Source organism: Xenopus laevis, chromosome 2S (assembly GCF_017654675.1).
Source record: "Xenopus laevis strain J_2021 chromosome 2S, Xenopus_laevis_v10.1, whole genome shotgun sequence".
In the NCBI taxonomy this organism is placed as follows: domain Eukaryota; kingdom Metazoa; phylum Chordata; class Amphibia; order Anura; family Pipidae; genus Xenopus; species Xenopus laevis.
Window position 1 is genome coordinate 36054008 of NC_054374.1, and position 19288 is coordinate 36073295.

Here is a 19288-nt window from a genome sequence, read left to right on the forward strand (position 1 = left end):
GCGCTAATTCACTAAAATCCAAAGTTGCGTCCAGAGCGCCTAACGCTGGCAAAGTTGAGCTATATTGTAATATGTTATACTGCCCTACACATGAGCCCAGTGTATAGTTTATGTGCCATTAGGAAATGTAGGGGGGAAGATATTTACCCAAAAAAAAATGTACTCTCCTTTGCAGCCTATTACCCTGAAAAAAGGAAAAGATGCCAGCGTTTTTTTTTCTCCTAGTCTCTTTTCTTTACCTACTATACTCTATTTTCATCTATGTCATCTATGTAGCCTCTTTGGTCTCATAGAAATAGGGAATGGCCATGAAATAGGCCAAATGTTTAGCAGTATGAGGAGCCACTGACACCTGGGCCCACCAGGACTTTTCCTGGTATCCCGGTGGGCCAGTCCGACACTGTGCAAAACCAGTGGATGGCCAGCTTTATTGTCATTTAATAGACGGCGATCTGGTATGTGACGACAGACCTCCACAGAAAAATGTGCTGGGCAACACAGAGGTAAAACACCTCATTTGTAATAGACCTTATGCTCCATAAGCAGTTTGTAGATAACTTGTGTACTTTAAAGGGGACCCAGCACCCAAAAAAATTATTAAAAATCCTATTTTATCAGATTAGTCAAGGAAAATGAACTTTAATTACACTATATAAATTATTTGAATCTTGTTTCCTTCAGTCTGGGATTTCATAATTATAACAAGCAGGCAGGAGCCATTTTGTGGACACTGTTATTAAGACAAGTCTTGTATCATCTCAGAATCTTGTTTGTGCACCAGAATGGGGACCCAGGGTCCATTCCCATGCCCTGGCTACACAGATATATGGTAAAGAGAACTGGGGGAATGTTTGGGGAGCAGTGACATCTAAGAAGTGCTGAATTGAAAGTGAAAGTAATTGTCTGCCCCGCCTCTATGCCCGGGGCATAGAGGCGGGGGAGACAAAATTTGATTGACAGCTAAGATTTTTAAATGCGCTTACAACAGCTATGAATGCTTAAATAAAAAATAGAAATTGGATTTCATATTTAATTTGAAAAGGACTTTTATTATACAGATTTTTGTGTCTGGGTGACAGGTCCACTTTAAAAAAAAAAAGTGGTTTTATTTTTTTCTCTAAGGAATGTTACATAAACAATACATTATACAATATTTTATCTCATGTTAACATTGTGGTGTAAACAGCTAATCTATTACATGCCATGCAAATTGTTATGTTTTGGGTGGCCGAGGGTGAGTAGAGTGTAACAGTGCTTTATTAGCAGAGTCATGCAGGCATTACACAACAGTAAGCTTTCACTTTTACTTTTAAGCTACCAGTAAGTGTGCACAGTATAAGTATGAGCACAGTGACATCTACAGGCCATTTGCATGAACACCACATATTTCCCCTATAGTAGGAAAGCATTTCATCTGTTAGACTCCCAAACTCACAGGTAACACCCAGCTCTCTCAAAGCTGCTAAAAATTGTTCTGTGGATTCGCCATTACGTTGTCAACGTTGGGGTTCATTTGGCAGGTTTTGAATTTTATGCAATAGGTAAAATAGAAAATGTAGTCCGTGGTACAAGGATCTGATTATCATTATGGATACTATACTTGTTCTAACATGGTTCAAAGCGTCGCAACATTACTATTCTTTTTTTTGTCTCACAGATAATTCCCCATAATTCCCTTTTTCAGCCACAGACTGCAACATATTATTGTCCTTTTCTTGTACCTTAAAATAGTGCCCTTGCCTTGTCCCACAGACAGTGCTACATAACTGTCCTTCAGTGGCGGAACTACCGGGGGAGAAGGGGGTGCGAGCGGGTCAGGGCCCGCACCCCCTCAGGGCCCCCCGGCAGCTTGCGCGCCACTGAAATCTTGGCCAAAAAACATGTATGGAGGAGGGCGGGAGGCCCGGCTGCGCGTCCCGCACCAGGGCCCGTCCCCCTCGAGTTACGTTACTGCTGCCCTTCCACTATATTACTACATACAGTAGCCTTTAGATTGTTAGCTCTGGATTACAGGGCCCTCTGGTACAATTTGTATTTTGTATCACTTGTTTATATTAATTGTAAGACCCCTTTTTGGGCCATATGTGATAAGAATCTTTCCCCGGCAGGGCGATATCGGGTAATCCGAACGGTTGGATTAAAACGAAGAGAAGGGTGCAGACGGATCATAGAAATGCATCAACTATCTGATGCGGTCCGCAATAGCAGGGAAAATCAAACCTGCCTGATCGATATCAGGCCATTTTTTGGCCTGATATCGATTGGGGAGACCCGTCGGAATTACACACACACGGGCAGATAAAATGCCGAATCGGTCTAAAGGACCGATATCGGCATCTTTAATCTGCCCATGTATGGCCACCTTAAAAGATAAAGTGACATCACAGAACCAAATTACTACATTTTCTTGTACAACGGCGCCACATTACCACCCTACTACTATGCCAGAGACATAACCACCTAATCCTTGTGCCACAGAACCATTTTTTGCATCTTCTTGTAACAGATTATGCCCACGTTACAGCCATACCACTAAGACAGAGACAATGAAATGCAACTGCCTGTTCCTTGTACCACAGAACCAATTGTTTGCATCTTCTTGTACCAGACACAGTGCCATGTTACTGTTCTTTCCCTATGCCAGAGACAATGTAAATGCCCATTCCTTGTGCCACAGAACCACTTAACTGTATTTTCCTGTAACACAAATAGTGCCACATTATAGACCTTTCCCTGTAACGGTGCAATGTACCTCAGGTAGCCAGTCAGAACCAGACTGTGCCACATCCGCTACCGCCACCTCCAGAAACAAGGGGAAGTCGAGTGGGTCACACCGGGTGTTTTCGAAAAATAAATCCACTCTTGTGTTTAATTAGCGTTTGAAATACTGCATGAAGAAGTGGAATTAAAGTGCTGCATGTAATGTGTATCAGAACAGAATACAGAAATGTATTCAGAGCTATTTTTAATCAGTCAAGTCAAGTTACCTGGCACTGACTGGGTGAGGGATAGAGTTCTGCGACTTCCCAATTGATTAGGAACTTTAAACACTTTAAGTATCTCATGTATGGTCTATTCCGCGTGCAGGGGAGTGCTGACTGCTCAGAATGTGTACAAATACAAGAGGATTTCCCCACCCACTTGTGGTAAACAGGGGTTTGGCAGGCTGACAAGAAGAGAGCGTGGAGCGGTGTTATAGCCTGCATGTAGCTGCTCCTCTCATTTCCTCTTGTACCTGTATAGTTCAGCACCTTCCTCCTGCTCTGTCTGTGCTCAGCTCACACTGCAATGCTAGAATGGGCTGCGTCCATAGGCACCTTCTGTCTGCTGCTCCTGTGGTCCTGTAAAAGGTGGCTGAGTGCCAGGCTCCAGGGGAGTGTGGAAGAGTTGGAAGAAGGATACCGGTTCGTTTACAAACCTTCTGCTCTGGCCAATTACCTGGTGCAGCGGTGCAGGACTTTCCATGGGTTTGGGAGAGCACGTTGGATCTGGAAGACTTTCCCAACTCTACAGACTTTGGTTGGACTCCTGGGCCCAGTGGATAAGGGGGTGCATTTCATCAGGGAGTACCTGCAGATGAGTGATGAAGGGCTGGTGGCCTTGGACTGGGCGGTCAAACCGGGGCAGCCCCAGAGGAGGAGGAGAGCGTCCAGTAACTCCACTGTGCCCATACTCATTGTGGTTCCCAACTCTTACGGCAAGATCACTAGGAACACCAGCAAGGTAAAACTGCCAGCACTAAAAAGCAGATGTCACTCCGATTGCCTGGCATCAGCTGTGTTTAAACTGTTATATTCCCAGCTGGGAGTTGTATTTCTTGGAGCCCTCAGGCTGTATAGTCTTGGGGCAGCCATAATTTGTTATTAGGTGAGAAAACAACTCATTAAAGGAGTGGTTCGCCTTTAAGTTAACTTATAGTATGTTATAGAATGACCAAATATAAGCAACTTTTCATTTGGTCTTCATCCTTTATTTTTTTTCCTCATTTTATTCTAGCTTTCAAATGGGAGTCAGACCCTATCTAAAAAAATGCCCTGTAAAGCTACAAATGTATTATTATTGCTACTTTTGATCACATCATTCTATTCAGACACTCTCATTTTCATATATCAGTCTCTTATCCCAATCAATGCACAGTTGCTGGGGTAAATAAGACCCTAGCAACCCAGGATTGCTGAAATTACATACAGGAGAGCTGCTGAATAAAAAACTAAATAACTCAAAAAACACAAATAATAAAGACCCTTCGCAAATTGTTTCAAAATGTCACTCTAAATATCATACAAAAATTTAAAGGTGAACAACCCCTTCAAATGCTTTGGAACCAGTTCAGTCCTGAAATGAAATGCAGATCAGAAGGTAATTAAAAATAAAAGAAAAACTATAGCAAAAATGAAAATGTAATATAAGGTTCCTCATACTGACGTAAGAAACTTTCTAAATACAATCAATTAAACGTTGTGCATTGTTTCTGAAATAATCAAGTTTATATTCAATATCCCTCACTCAGCATCTGTTTTTCTTCATTCTCTCTTCATGCAGCAGTTAGGTGTCAGATGAATGATTCAATATATCTTATAGGGGGGCTTTCTTTCCTAGCAGATGTATTAGAGCTCACTCAAATAACTGATTCCAGTACAAACTAAATCTAACAAAAAAACTGCCTTTTGCACAAATTCTGCATGTAGAGAGACAGGATTTCTGGTGATGTTAATAGAGTGAGCTCTAATACATCTTCTAGGCAAAATGAGCCCCCCTGTAAGATATATTGGATCATTCATCTGATGCCCAACTCCTGAATGAAGACAGAATAAAGTGAAACAGTAAAAATTAATTTTATTATTTTAGAAACGGTACCGTTTGTATTTAGAAAGTTTCTTATTTCAGTATGCTGAAGCTTATATAAAATTTTCATTTTCGCGATAGTTCCCCTTTAATTACACAACTAATACACACTATATAGGCTGCTGTATTGAAAGAGTTAAAACAGTTTGCCTGGGGATTATTGTTCCACCTTCCTATTCTCATTATTACAACCTAGTATAATTTTTTTTTCTGTGTGTGTCTGAATTCAATAAAAGTCGTTAGCATTTTATTACTGAAATTATTACTGTATTAAAATAGGAGCTGGGAAGTAAATCCTTCAGTTTAAATGTTCATGATTTAAAGGTGAATGCACAGTTTATTCCTGACGTAAGGGCAGATCTGCTGGCAAAGTGAAAAATCACTGCAGTATGTTATAGACTTTTTTTTTTTGCTTCGGTAGCCATTGACTTCACGACTCCTGCAGTTCATTACAGCAGGTGGGCGAATTAAATTTACAGTAACGTAACTAGAGGGGGACGGGTCCTGGTGCGGGACGCGCAGTCAGTCCCCCTGCACCCCCCGTACGTGATAGCTCATAAATGGTCAAAGGTGAAAACCTAAGATGCCATCATAAGATAAAACTAATCACAGCAAGTGATCTCATTGAAATTGTGTCAAAAATGCTGTGTGAACAAGGCCTCGGTGACAAGTTAGCGAAAACACAGACACATCTCTCGGTGGTCAGGAAGTGGTTAAAACAGCACAACGTTTGAAGAAAAAAGCCTATAATGGAATCCTTTTTCTTTATTGCATAGGGCTGTTGTATGGAGTCTCATCTATATCAGCTACTGTATGTGCACTGAATACTCACCCACAGGGGTGCCCATACTTTATTAATGCAGGGTCTACTTTTAAAGATGTTGTCCCATTATGATCTATGTCCATATGACTGTTAGCAATCTGTTCCATGCAAAATATTATATCAATTATTGAGACTTTATATTGGGACCCGTTAACGGGATATGGGACCCGTTATCCGGAAACCCATTATGCAGAAAGCTCCAAATTATGGAAAGGCCATCTACCATAGACTCCATTATAATCAAATAATCCAAATTTTTAAAAATTATTTCCTTTTTCTCTCTGTCATAATAAAACAGTAGTGTGTACTTGATCCAAACTAAAATACAACTAATTAATCCAGAAAGCTCCGAATTATGGAAAGGCTGTCTACCATAGACTCCATTATAATCAAATAATCAAAATTTTTAAAAATGATTTCCTTTTTCTCTGTAATAATAAAACAGTAGTTTGTACTTGATCCAAACTCAAATATAATTGATCCTTATTGGAAGCAAAACCAGTCTACTGGGTTTTTTTAATATTTACATGATTTGCTAGTAGACAAAGAAATTGTTCAGTATAAAAATAAAAACTGGGTAAATAGATAGGATTTGCAAAATAAAAAATGTTTTCAATATAGTTAGTTTGCCAAAAATGTAATGTATAAAGGCTGGAGTGACTGGATGTCTAACATAATAGCCAGAACACTACTTCCTGCTTTTCAGCTCTCTTGGTTTTCACTGATTGGTTGCCAGGCAGTAACCAATCAGTGACTTGAGGGGAGGCCACATGGGCCATAACGTTGTTTTTGAATCTGAGCTGCATGCTAAGGATCAATTGCAAACTCACTGAACTTTTTTTTTTGTTTTAATTACTTATATTAGATATGTTCCTCAACCTTTTTTTACCTGTGAGCCACATTCAAAAATAAAAAGAGTTGGGGAGCAACACAAGCATATAAATGTTCCAGAGTTAGGCAAAATATACGCTGTGATTGGCCATTTGGTAGCCTCTATGTGGACTGGCAGCCTACGGGAGACTCTGTGTGGCAGTACACATGGTTTTTATGCAACCAAAACTTGCCTCAAAGTCAGGAATTCAAAGAGAAGCACCTGCTTTGAGGCCACTGAAAGCCTCCAAGGGGTCAATGAGCAACATGTTGCTCACGAGCCACTCAGTGGCGGAACTACCGGGGGAGCAGGGGGTGCGAGCGGGCCAGGGCCCACAACCCCTCAGGGCCCCCCGGCAGTCCCCGTGCCGACGTGCGGCGCATATTCCTGGGTGTACGGAGGGGGGCGGGGGCCCGGCTGCGCGTCCTGCGCCAAGGCCTGCCCCCCTCCAGTTACGCTTCTGAAGCCACTGGTTGGGGATCATTGCTTTAAGGCAGTGATCCCCAACAAGTAGCTTGTGAGCAACATGTTGCTCTCCAATGCCTTGGATGTTGCTCTCAGTGGCCTCAAAGCAGGTGCCTAGTTTGGAATTCCTGGCTTGGAGGGAAGTTTTGGTTTCATAAAAACCAGGTGTACTGCTATATAGAGCCTCCTGTCGTCTGCCAGTCCACATAGGGGCCACCAAATAGTCATTATTTGGCACCCAGGAGCTTTTTGCATGCTTGTGTTGCTCTCCAACTCTTTTTATTTTTGAAATTAGTTCATGCGTAAAAAAGGTTGGGGACCCCTGCATTAAGGTATAAAGATCCAAATTATTGAAATCCGAGCATTCTGGATAACAGGTCCCATACCTGTACCATTAGTTTAAATTAACAGAAATGAAAGTTCAATTAGAATTAAGACTGACCTTAGGTCATCCGAGTCTGTTTGACCCAGTGGCTCCTCGGACTACTGTTGCTGACACAAGCTTTGAAAACTAATGATCAGGGGTTAGCGGACATGGAGAAAGAAGGGATAATTATGTTCCTGACAACAGAAGGACCATCAGACAGCAAGAACAGTATAGATTAAGATTTTTTTTAATCTTTGCTTCGATTATATTTCCAAGGATTCGGATGAATCCAAATGCCTGGCCGGTCCAAATCCTTAAAGGAATTGTTCAGTGTAAAAATAAAAACTAGGTAAAATAAAAAATGTTTCTAATATAGTTAGGGGCTGATTCATTAAGGGTTGAATATCGAGAGTTAATTAACCCTCGATATTCGACTAGGAATTGAAATCCTTCGACTTCGAATATCGAAGTCGAAGGATTTAGCGCAAATTCTGCAATCGTACGATCGAAGGATTATTCCTTCGATTGAACGATTAAATAATTCGAATCGAACGATTCGAAGGATTTTAATCCAACGATCGAAGGAATATCCTTCGATCAAAAAAACTTAGGAAAGCCTATGGGGACCTTCCCCATAGGCTAACATTGACTTCGGTAGCTTTTAGCTGCCGAACTAGGGGGTCGAAGTTTTTTTTAAAGAGACAGTACTTCGACTATCAAATGGTCGAATAGTCAAACGATTTTTAGTTCGAATCCTTCGATTCTAAGTCGTAGTCAAAGGTCGAAGTAGCACATTCGGTGGTCGAAGTAGCCCAAAAAATACTTCGAAATTCGAAGTTTTTTACTTCTAATCAATCCTTCACTCAAATTTAGTGAATCTGCCCCCTAGTCAAAAATGTAATTAAGGCTGAAGTGACTGGATGTCTAACATAACAGCCAGAACACTACTTCCTCCTGCTTTGCAGCTCTCTTGGTTTCCTCTGATTCCACCATGTTCCCGCTACCCGACCATCAATAGGCCAACTAACCTTCCAACCTAGGGGATCCACGAATTGGAAGTGACGTCTTATTTGCCAGAAAGTGATGTAACTCCAGCACCGAATATTCGCAAAAAAATTAAAAAACTGTTGACTCTAGTGTGGGGGTGCGGGTGGTTGGCATAGGAATAAGGGTTTCAAATATCTTTATCAGGGGCAACTGCAGCAGAGATAGATAGGCTCAGGCCCTGACAGGAAATGGTTAGTTGTCCCACAGGTGCAAGGACAGTAGGAAACAGGGAAAACTGTATTTTCTGGTCTTACCTTATCCAGAAAGCTCTGAACTATGGGAAGGCCATTTCTGCAACTGTCACTTTTAGTAAATCAGAATGTTTTAATTGTTTCCCTTTTATGTAGTAATAAAACAGTAGTTTGTGCTTTATTCTATCGCCCATGCATGAGCTCTCCCTGGCGTCCTGTCCGATAAACATTTGGCCAAAAATCGGGTAGTTATCTATCAGCCAGTTTTAAAAATCCAGCTCCAGCATGTGGTTCTCTACCATGGGCAGAGCAATCAGATTAGCCCAGAATGTAGGTGTTCAAATTGGGCAAAGATCCTTCTTTGCATCCGCTGGCTTGTGCCCTCGCCAGACAAGCAGATCTTAACGTGTAAGCCCTGCTTTAGTTTAATGAATCAATATTTAAGGTAAAACAGTCCTACTCTTTTTTTAGCATGAAGATCCCAAATTACAGAAGAACCCCTACAATGGAAATTTTCAGGTCCCAAACTTTCTCTATAATAGATCCCATACCTGTAGTATTGTCTCCAGGAAGGTATTCTATGCAATACTTTCTGTACAATTAGCACAGTAACACAAGATACAACTTCTTTCTGTAGTCAGACTTGATCCCATTTCATACCACACTTTGCTTGAATTTCCCATTCCATATTTCAGATTGTTGATGGAAATTTTGACTCTTCATCTGCCCACTTGTTGAATGTGTGGAGTTTATGTATTTACAAGTGACATTAAAGGTGGCCATAGATGCACAGATAAGACGATGCAGCAGAAGACTTGGATATCAGTCGGCTCGTCGATTTGGCTGGATGGAAAATTTTGATCAGGTGCTTTTAAAGGGACCCAAACATCGGCCATTGTTAGTGCTGAATCGTCAGATACAGGTAGAATTCTATTGTTTCTACCTGTATATCTGACGATTCAGCTCTACATGTGTGTATTAAAACAAACTATCTTTCTTGGAAAGATCTTTTCCAAGAAAGATCGTAATTGTTACGTCTAAGGCCACCTTAAAGGACAAACATTTTTTTGTTTTTTTTTCACTTCTTCGCTATTTATGGGTGTTTCTGGACTGTCCGCAATAGTAGGTGAGTATGCCTAGCAACCAGCCATTCCAGAACCTCTTAATAGGGCCAGACTAGGCCGTCGGTGTAACTGGAGAAGTCCTGTGGGCTGCAGCATCAGATTCGTGGGCCAGTAGCAACATTTTCTTTCTGTATGGATGTCCATCTGGCCGGAGGTACTTGGCATTGATGTGCAGGTTGACAAGTTGTTGTCCCTAATCTGACCCTTCTATATCCACACCCGATGACCCACGGGAGCTTAAAGTTATATACCTGCACCCAACCTGTCATGGAGGGGGCAGGCATGTGTCTTAACAATAGATGCTGTCAGATTCAGAAGTGGGCCATAGTTAGGTTATGTTATGTGAGTGTCGGCTCAAACCCACGGTTCCTGCGGTCTTTGGGCCCGCACATCACTAGTACTTAGCATGAGGGAGAAAGGGTACGGTTCACAACAGGGGGACCTCAGCAGTGGTTTCATGATGGGGGTGGAGGGGCCTTGGTAGCAGGTTAGCAACAGGGGTGGGGGACTGCAGGTGTATGGAAACTTGTGGTGATGTTTCCAGTGGGCCCAGTAATCAAGCCAACACTGCCTCTAAAGAACTAACTGAGGGGTGGAACTGAAATGTGGTGGATGCTTGGGACTGCCTCTAAGGAATCCTATTTATATAGTTATTAGAGTAGATGCCCTATAAAAAATACACCAATTTTTTAAAGTGTTACTTTTTCTACTGGAATTTGTCATTAGGTTTGAAGTCACTTATATCGATATAAAACTTTCTAAACGTGCTGGATTATATGTGGCAAACCCTGGCATTTAGGGGTACATTTATCAAAGAGTGAAGTTCCGCCACTAGAGTGAAATTCCGCAGCTCACAATTCATTTCTATGGGATTTTGAAAGGCATATTTATCAATGGGTGAAAGTGAAAGTTCACCCTTTCACGCCTATAAAAATCCCATAGAAATGAATGGAAAGTGGCGGAATTTCACTCTAGTGGCGGAACTTCACTATTAACTTCACTCTTTGATAAATATACCCCATAGACATTATGTGTGATGTATTTATACTCAATTCTTATGCACAGCCTTATAAACAGGCCCCTACGTGTCTTCAGCTATTTGGCACCTCCACCAGAAATTAATTTTTTTGCCACCCCCAAGTTTGAATTGGCAAACCTTTGCTATTTTTAATTGCTGAGTGAAACAACTGGGTTTGCCTTTCTCTTCTCTGTGAGCCTCAAAATGGTTCTAAGAAACCTGGTTAGTCTGATAAAGGAAAACTGCCTCCCCCTGCTGATAAAAACAGCACATGCAGTTACAGGTGAGATGTATAGAGAAGACACATTTACATCAGTCCCTTAATTGATAGTGGTGGATGCAAATTGCTGGTGAAGTCCCAAGTGGTTTTCTACAATTCTATGCTATCTGTTATAAATTCCCTTATTAAGATATTCCTGTGTGGGTAAATTGTAATATGAGAAGTAAAAGCATATATATGCAATATATTGCTATAATTTGTAATTGTATTAGCAGTCACCAAGTTCCGTGACCAATAAAATGCATTTAGGCTGAGGCGCGAGTGCTTCTACACTTGCCTCAGGCAGCAATAAGGGAAACCAACATCTGCCCCATGTTAGGGCAGAATTTCTATTTTTAACCTGGATCTCTGTTCTTTTTCAATCTTTTTATTGTAATTTTGTAACATATGCATACAAAAGAACATTTGTATTGAATCAGTATTTAGTAATTGGAGAAATAATTTGAGTAAATATAATCACAATGGCAGTCAACCTCCAGCACTGTCTAATTATGTTGACAAAGTAGCAAAACAATAAGTAAATATACGTTTAAGTTAATAAACCTAAACATAATAATCAAGTACAGCTATTCATCAATACTAATAGAAATGACCTGGAATGTAATCTGACAATGTACAGTAGCGATGCTGGATCTCATTAATAATAATAATAATAATAATAGCAGATTGTTTCCAGCTTTCTGGGTCATACCATGTAGTGTGTGAAAGGTGAATATTGTTAGGTGTTTAAGTGAGGAGGGAAATTTAAGATAAAAGCAGTCCAATTATTAAATAATGAGCCCTAAATGTTTGATGCCCCTATCTGTTGGAAGCGCAACACAAATATTTCCATCTAACCAATAAAACCTACTAATTAAATAACCAGACTGAACACCAAAACTTGTGGATAAAAAGAGGGACCAGAGGTCATAGCTTTATTAAACATTTAGCCTATTAAGTCCCCTCCACCAAATGTGGCCCAGTTGAACTAACATGTCATTTTTTTAAGAGCATCCACCAAAAAGGAGGCCAGAGCCCTTTGATCTGCTGTGTCTGGTTTCCCTCTTCTCAGCACGCCCCATGGTGGTCCATACCCCAGTTCTCTTTGCATCCCTGACCATACGATCACAGCCTACTAGCCTGGGCATAGCAGCCAATCCTCTGGTGCTTTCTCTGTCCTGAGTATGCACGTAGGACGAGCCCTTTGCCCTGCTCTCCCTAGTCCATTAATTTCTATCAATTTCCATCATTATATATGGAAATGCTCCCACAAATATGTGAATGTGACAGTGTGCTTGTTGTTCAGAGTGTTTATAGCCACAAAAGCAACATATATGTGCAGACAGACTTCTGAGTGCAGGCAATTAATCAGCAAGTTACTCGTTCACAGAAAGGTTAGGAGGTTAGCCAAAACAATCTGAAATATGAAGTGGGAAATTCAAGCAAAGTGTGGGATGAAATTGGATCATAGCTGTCTACAGAAGGGAGTTGGATTTTGTGTTACTGTGATACTTGTACAGAAAGTATTGCATAGAACTCCTCTCTGGAGACAATACTACAGGTATGGGATCTCTTATACAGAAAGGTTGTAACCTGGTCATTTCTTGATAAGGGGTTCATCCGTAATTTGGATCTTAATGATAAAAAAAACATTTAAAACATTGAATAAATCTAGTAGGAATGTTTTGCCATAAATATTGATTCATTAAACTAAAGCTGGGCTTACACGTTAAGATCTGCTTCTCTGGCAAGCGCACATTCCACCATATCCAAGGAGGATCTTTGCCCAATTTGACCACCTAAAGTGCTAATCTGATTGATTGGCCCACAGTACAGAAACACATGTGGAGCTGGATTATTAAACCTGCCTGATAGATAACTGCCTGATTTTGCCCAGATATTTTACGGGCAGGCAAATAAGCTGCGGTAGAATAAAGCACAAATTAATGTTTTATTATTACAGATAGAAAGGAAATCATTGAAAAAATAGATTTACTTAAAGTGGACTCTGTCAGAGATGACCCTCCCATAGTTCAGAGCTTTCTGGATTTGGTAATCCTATCACAGTAAACCAACAGAATCGCACCTCTGTGACTTTCACGTGTCGCCTCTCTGAAGTGTTACAATGTGCCATTGTGTTTGGATTAGTTGAAGAGTAAAGGGTAAGGACACACGGGCAGATTCAGGGAGATAAGTTGCCCCGGCGACAAATCGCCTCTTCTTTGGGCGGCAATCTCCCCGAACTTCCCCTACCTTCCACTGGCTATAATGAATGGGATGGCACTCTCGGCACTAGATTTTTGCAATCCCGCTGGCAATTTTTCATTAAAGCCGGCGGGAAGGCAGTTCGGGGAGATTGTCACCCCGAAGAAGAGGCGATTTGTCGCCGGAGCGACTAATCTCACTGAATCTGCCCGTGTGTCCTTACCCTTATATGCTGTTCAGATGAGTGTTACAACGTCTTCAATGATTACTCAGCTAGTTCCGTTGCTCTATAATTACTTATACTAGATAGACAGCAGTTTGTTTTTATAAACGATTGTAGAGTTTCTGAAGAAAACACAGAACAGTATGCAGAACAAGAGTTCATTATAGTTCATTATTTAACAGACTTTCAGTATTTTGGTATTACTGTTCCTTTAAGGGTAAGGCCAGGCGAGGAGATTTTGTCGCCTGGCAACTTATCGCCACGTCTTTTGCGCGACTATCTCCCCGAACTGCCTCAGCGTTTTTTCCCCATAGGCTACAGCGCAAAATCGCCTGCGCTAATGCACACGCGGCAATGCGTTTTCAATAGTCGCCCAAAGTTGCCAGTGTGAGAGGCAACTTTGGGAGACTATTGAAAACGCATCGCTGCGTGTGCATTAGCGCAGGCAATTTTGCGCTGTAGCCTATGGGGAAAAAACACTGAGGCAGTTCGGGGAGATAGTCGCGCAAAAGACGTCTGGCCTTACCCTAATGGTTTGGGAGGGTGGGGAGAAAAAACAAAAAGGTTATCTGGTCCCTTCCTTCCCCTCCTCACCTTTTAAGCTTTAATCACCTCCATACGCAGTTTATTAAATCCACATATTTTTCTTGACATTAAAAATAATTAGCTGATTTCAGCTGGCCAAAAGTCGAGTTGTGAATTTATTACATGAATTAGGCCATCTCTGTACCATTGCTTCTTCATTGTTTTTATCTAGATACGTTCTTGTAAGTTTACAAAGCTAGTTTTTCTATATATTATTTAGGGGACTAGAGGTGTCTTTGTTAGTCATTTGGCCTATGATATTCTTTGCATAATGCCTGGGCTACAAATGCCTGGCTTTCTATAAAAGAATATGTGAAACAGGTCTTTACTATTAAGTGCTATTCGCATATGTACCAAGGAGCTGTTATCTGGCTACCTTACCATTATTCTGCTGATGGGCTGCTGGGGGGTGATATCACTCCAACTTGCAGTGCAGCAGTAAATAGTGACTGAAGTTTATCAGAGCACAAGTCACATGACTGGGTACACCTGGGAAATGGACAATATGTCTAGCCCCATGTTATATTTCAAAATTAAATATCTGTTTGCTCTTTCGAAAAACTGATATCAGTGCAGATTTTTGCTGAACCAGCGCTATTAACTGATGTGTTTTGAAAAACAAAAACGTTTTCCCATGACAGAAACATTTATGTTAGCTTCAAGGAGAAACCAAATGCTATATAGAGTTTTAAAGGACATTTTTTTCTGTAACTTTTCTGTTTGGGCAGTTTGTCTCTTGGTAATGTTTTTCAATAATGTGCCTGTTTTATTATCACATCCAGGGCGATCCTGGTCATTTTGCAGCCTAAGGCGACCTTCCTTTTGCCGCCCCCACACCTCACCACGGAACTCACCTCTTCAGCACCAGAGGGGGTTGGGGCGGTCCACGTCACGCTGGAGGGGTCAGGGGCGGTCCACATCGCTATTGCAGAGAGCGCAATTGCGCTTTCTGCATTAGAAGAGCCGAATTGCTGGGTTGAAAAGCGGAAATTCGTTTCTTAGTTACCAGGAGCGGCATTTTTGCCCCCCCTGTCAACCAGGGGGGCACTGACGCCTGAGGTGAGTGCCTCAACTCGCCTCATTGGTGGAGTGCCCCTGACCACATCTAAAGTATTTCAGGTATCTATGGTCAGTGTTCTTTGGTGTTTTTACTAATGAAGATTTTTTTTTGTTTTTTTACTTTGTTGTATTGTGGTCTTGCAGACTTGTTTTAGCTTTCTTTGTAAGTATTGTAAATATTTAACATTTTAATTTTTCCTGTGGTAGTATAAATATGAGTAATAAGGCTAAATAGAGGTTTTGCTTAATCTTAAATGCTATTTGGGTCATCCCAGAGGAATAGTTTTTTTTTTCATCTACATAGTTTACCCATGTAATCTTAAACAAAAACCTTAGAAAAAGTGTTGAACACCCCCCAGACGTGCAGGCTAACAGAGCCACACTCCAGAATATTTCCACATGCTGGGGCATACATGTTTCTATTAACAGTTTTTAATAAAACGCAATTCAGTGCTAAACAACATCTCCATTTTCTGTACAGATGTGCCACTTGGCCCTGACCCATGGCTACCAGGCAGTGATCTTTAACCGTCGCAGCCACAATGGTTGTCCTCTCAGTACAGTCAAGTTGCAGCAATATGGTGACCCAAATGACCTGAGGGAAGTTATTCAATACATCCGTCACTGTCAGCCTTCATCTCGTCTGTTTGCAGCAGGAGAGGGTACTGGTTCTGGCCTTCTTTTATCTTACCTTGGAGAATGTGGCTCGTCCAGCTATATTGCAGCTGCCTGCTGTATCTCTCCACTTTTTCGCATGCAGGACTGGTTTGAAGGTGGCTGCCCTTGGCTGTGGAAGGAGATTCTACTCTTATACCAGAAGATGCATCTAAGCAGGTGACTAAAGCTACTAATGCTGAATTGTAGTTTACTAATGATGAGTGAAATTTTTCACCAGCTTTTGCTGTGAAAAAGACACCCATTGATTCCATTGACCCCCTTCTAAACAATATATGCCCTTTCAAGGCTACACATTTATTGTTATTGCTTCTTTTTATTACTCATCTTTCTATTCAGGCCCTCTCTTATTCATAATTCAGTCTCTTATTCAAATCTGTGCATGGTTGCTAGGGTATTTTGGACCCTAGCCACCAGACTAATGAAACCAGACTGATGAGACTGAGTAAACTGGAGAGTTGCTGAATAAAAAGCGAAATAACTTAAAAACCACAAATAATAATAAATGAAAACCAGCTGCAAAATGTCTTAGAATATGACTGTATGTCATATTAAAAGTTAATTTAAAGATGAACAACCTCTTTAAATAAAAAAAAGGGTAAATACACTTTTTCATCTGACTCTATATCTTCTTTTAACATGCCATCGACCAGAAATACCTGGTCTAGAATATGTACTTGTATTTGCAACTGACACTAAGCTGTCATTCTTTTATTATCAACTATTTCAGTAAGTTCATTGTCACTGACAATTTAAAAAAAGAAAGTTTCTAGATGTTGATTAAAGATACATTTTTACAACCGAGAGGCCTTATAGGTTCGTTAAATCTGTTTGTCAAAAGGTAGGAAACAAATAATATGGTGCTTCTGGACATTGGAAAGGAAATCAAAAATCAATAATTTTTTTCAATGAATAAAGCTGTTATAAAGCCATAAATAAAATCATATTGGCAAGAAGCCAATGATAGGTTACAAGTGATGTGCAGGCCAGTCCTAAGGCCGCAGTTTTACCCACAAGTCGGGCAGGTTCACTAACAAAATATTGCAACCTAACTGTGCCTAACTTCTGCTTCAGGCGACATCTATTTATAGCTGCCTGGTAAGGGTTGGGTTCAGGATGACAATTTGTCGACCCGCCCATACTGTAACTATAGGTTATTTTGTTCAGAACCTTATCTCTCTGAATGTCAACAAAATCAATGAATGCATATTTTATTTCTGAACAGAGTGATGGTCATAATGCCACATAAATTGTATTACTTTCACTTCTAGAAAAGTATGGCTAGTTACACATACGCTGATCTGCCTTCAGCTCCATATTTATTATGCTCTTGATAGACGTGGCATCTACCTGGAGTGAATTTTCTGGCCACACCAATAGGCTCTTGTGAAGGGGTGAGCGATTACATAAAAGGGGCAGACCTTCCCAGATCCCGAGTGGATCTGGGAAGGTCAGGTAGACTTTTGGTGAGTAGGGAGGAGAGATAGAAGAGCAGGGGAGAAGAGGACAAACTAGAAGTTTGGATTGGGGGTGTGCCAGGAAAGGAATGACAAATAATTACAAATACAGTATACTGACAAATACATTGACCGTAAAATTGTAATACTGACCCCAGTTTTGGCTGGTATGTTACCATGTAGGCTTGTGAAATATTAGCCAGGTGGCACCCCTACTACTATCCCAGTACACTTTTTATAGGACATGCTTAGTTGGCGTAATTATGCCAAATGGGTTCCTCTTTCAACTGATTCTTTTAGTTTGAAATTGAAATTCTGCTCTCCAGTCGGCTATAGCCTAAGATACTGTATTTATATAGGCTATACAATTTTGGTGCATATTTTTTTTTAAAAATTGAATGTCAGGTTCAAATAGTGGTTGTTATCTTCCCAGGAGATCTACCTCTACAGTCCTCAGTCATGTATTTCCAATGTTTGTCATTGAGTGCACATCATCACAACTCCATTTCTACTATTGAAGATTCTTGATAGAAAGCCTTCGGGTTCACTAAAGCTATAAAAGCAAATATTACAAACATGTTATTTACTAAATGCCAAACCTGCTAGCGATGCTAATTGTTGTTGTTGTTTTTTTTTTTACTTATTAGATACACTTCCGCCTTAGGACAGACCATTAATACTGACAGACTACTGGGGAGTAGGACCTTGAAAGAGCTAGAGGAGGTTCTTTTTTGTCAGACCAAGGCTTTAAATAGTTTGACCTGGGATTCCTACTGGGAGAGAAATGATCCATTGCGAGATATTGATGAAGTTGCTGTACCAGTCCTCTGCATATGTAGCCAAGATGATCCGGTCCGTGGGGGAACACAAACAACTGTGCCTTTTGAGTTGTTTGAGACAAATCCACACTTTTTTCTTCTGCTGACTCAACATGGTGGCCACTGTGGATTTATTAAAGAAGATCTTTCCAGTACAATGTGGAGTCATAGCGTCCTCCTAGATTTCTTTAAGTCCACTGTAGATTTTTTTACAGTAGAAGAAAGACTAAAAACCCTCTCTAAGAGAAAAGGAACAATTTCCATCTCTGGCAACAGAACACCTCGCTGTGCATTGTCCTGTAGAAGGGAGCAAAGCTGTCCTCATAACATCCATGAAATATATAATTGGCAGAGATCCTACACCAGATGATAGAAAACCTTGAAATATTCTTACTGTACAGGACATCACCAATCTGTCGCTTTAAATCCCAGAATTCTCAGCCGTTAGGTGCTGTGAGACACCATTTGGACACCTTGGTCTTTAGCAATGTGACTGAACATGAAAATAGATGCATTTCACAATAGCTACAAAAAAATTGGATTATGTTTTTGTATGAGCATCAAATGTACAAGTAAACCTTTCAGAAAATGCAATATTAAGCTTTAAAAAGAGGCATTGTGGCTTTTGTTATTGCTGTGAAGAGTCACACTGGTACCACCTTAATTATTATGATGAAAAATACAAAATAAAACAATTTTCATACACATTTCCCACCCAACATTGCCACATTTACATTAAATAACGTGGGCTTCTTCACTCCACGTGAACACTTTGCTACAATATATTTATTGTAGCCCTTTGGCCTAAGTAAAACCTGTCTAACTTCTTTCTGATACAAAGTAAGGAGAACAACCCCTTCTAAAGCTTCTCCAATTTGCTTCAAAAAATTTCTTCCTGACTCCAAGATGCAATTGGGCCATTTTCTGGATTAACTTTGAACTAAGATCTTTTACCCTGTATTTTCTGTATACCCCCCACCCAGAAAGCAGGATGGCACAGTAGAATTCCATGTATAAATACCCTTAAGAATCATAGCGGAATGGCAACTTCATTTATAAATACCCCCAGAAGTCATAGCAGAATGGCAATTCCATGTATAAAACCCCCAGAATTCACAGCAGGATAGCACCATGGCAATTCCATGTATAAAACCCCCAGAATTCATAGTAGGATGGCACATGCGCAATTCCATGTATAAATACCCCCAGAATTTATAGTAGGATGGCACAGGTGCAATTCCATGTATAATACCCCA

General features: G+C 40.7%; 1 protein-coding gene across 1 annotated transcript; it reads left to right on the top strand.

Moving 5' to 3' along the window:
* The first annotated feature begins 3200 nt into the window (after positions 1–3200).
* On the top strand, positions 3201–18739 carry abhd15.S (abhydrolase domain containing 15 S homeolog). Its single transcript, XM_018248713.2, has 3 exons — positions 3201–3723; positions 15564–15916; positions 17862–18739. The coding sequence occupies exons 1-3, from the start codon at positions 3289–3291 to the stop codon at positions 18400–18402; spliced, it is 1329 nt and encodes a 442-aa protein (XP_018104202.1). The 5' UTR covers positions 3201–3288; the 3' UTR covers positions 18403–18739.
* Positions 18740–19288: the final 549 nt, after the last annotated feature.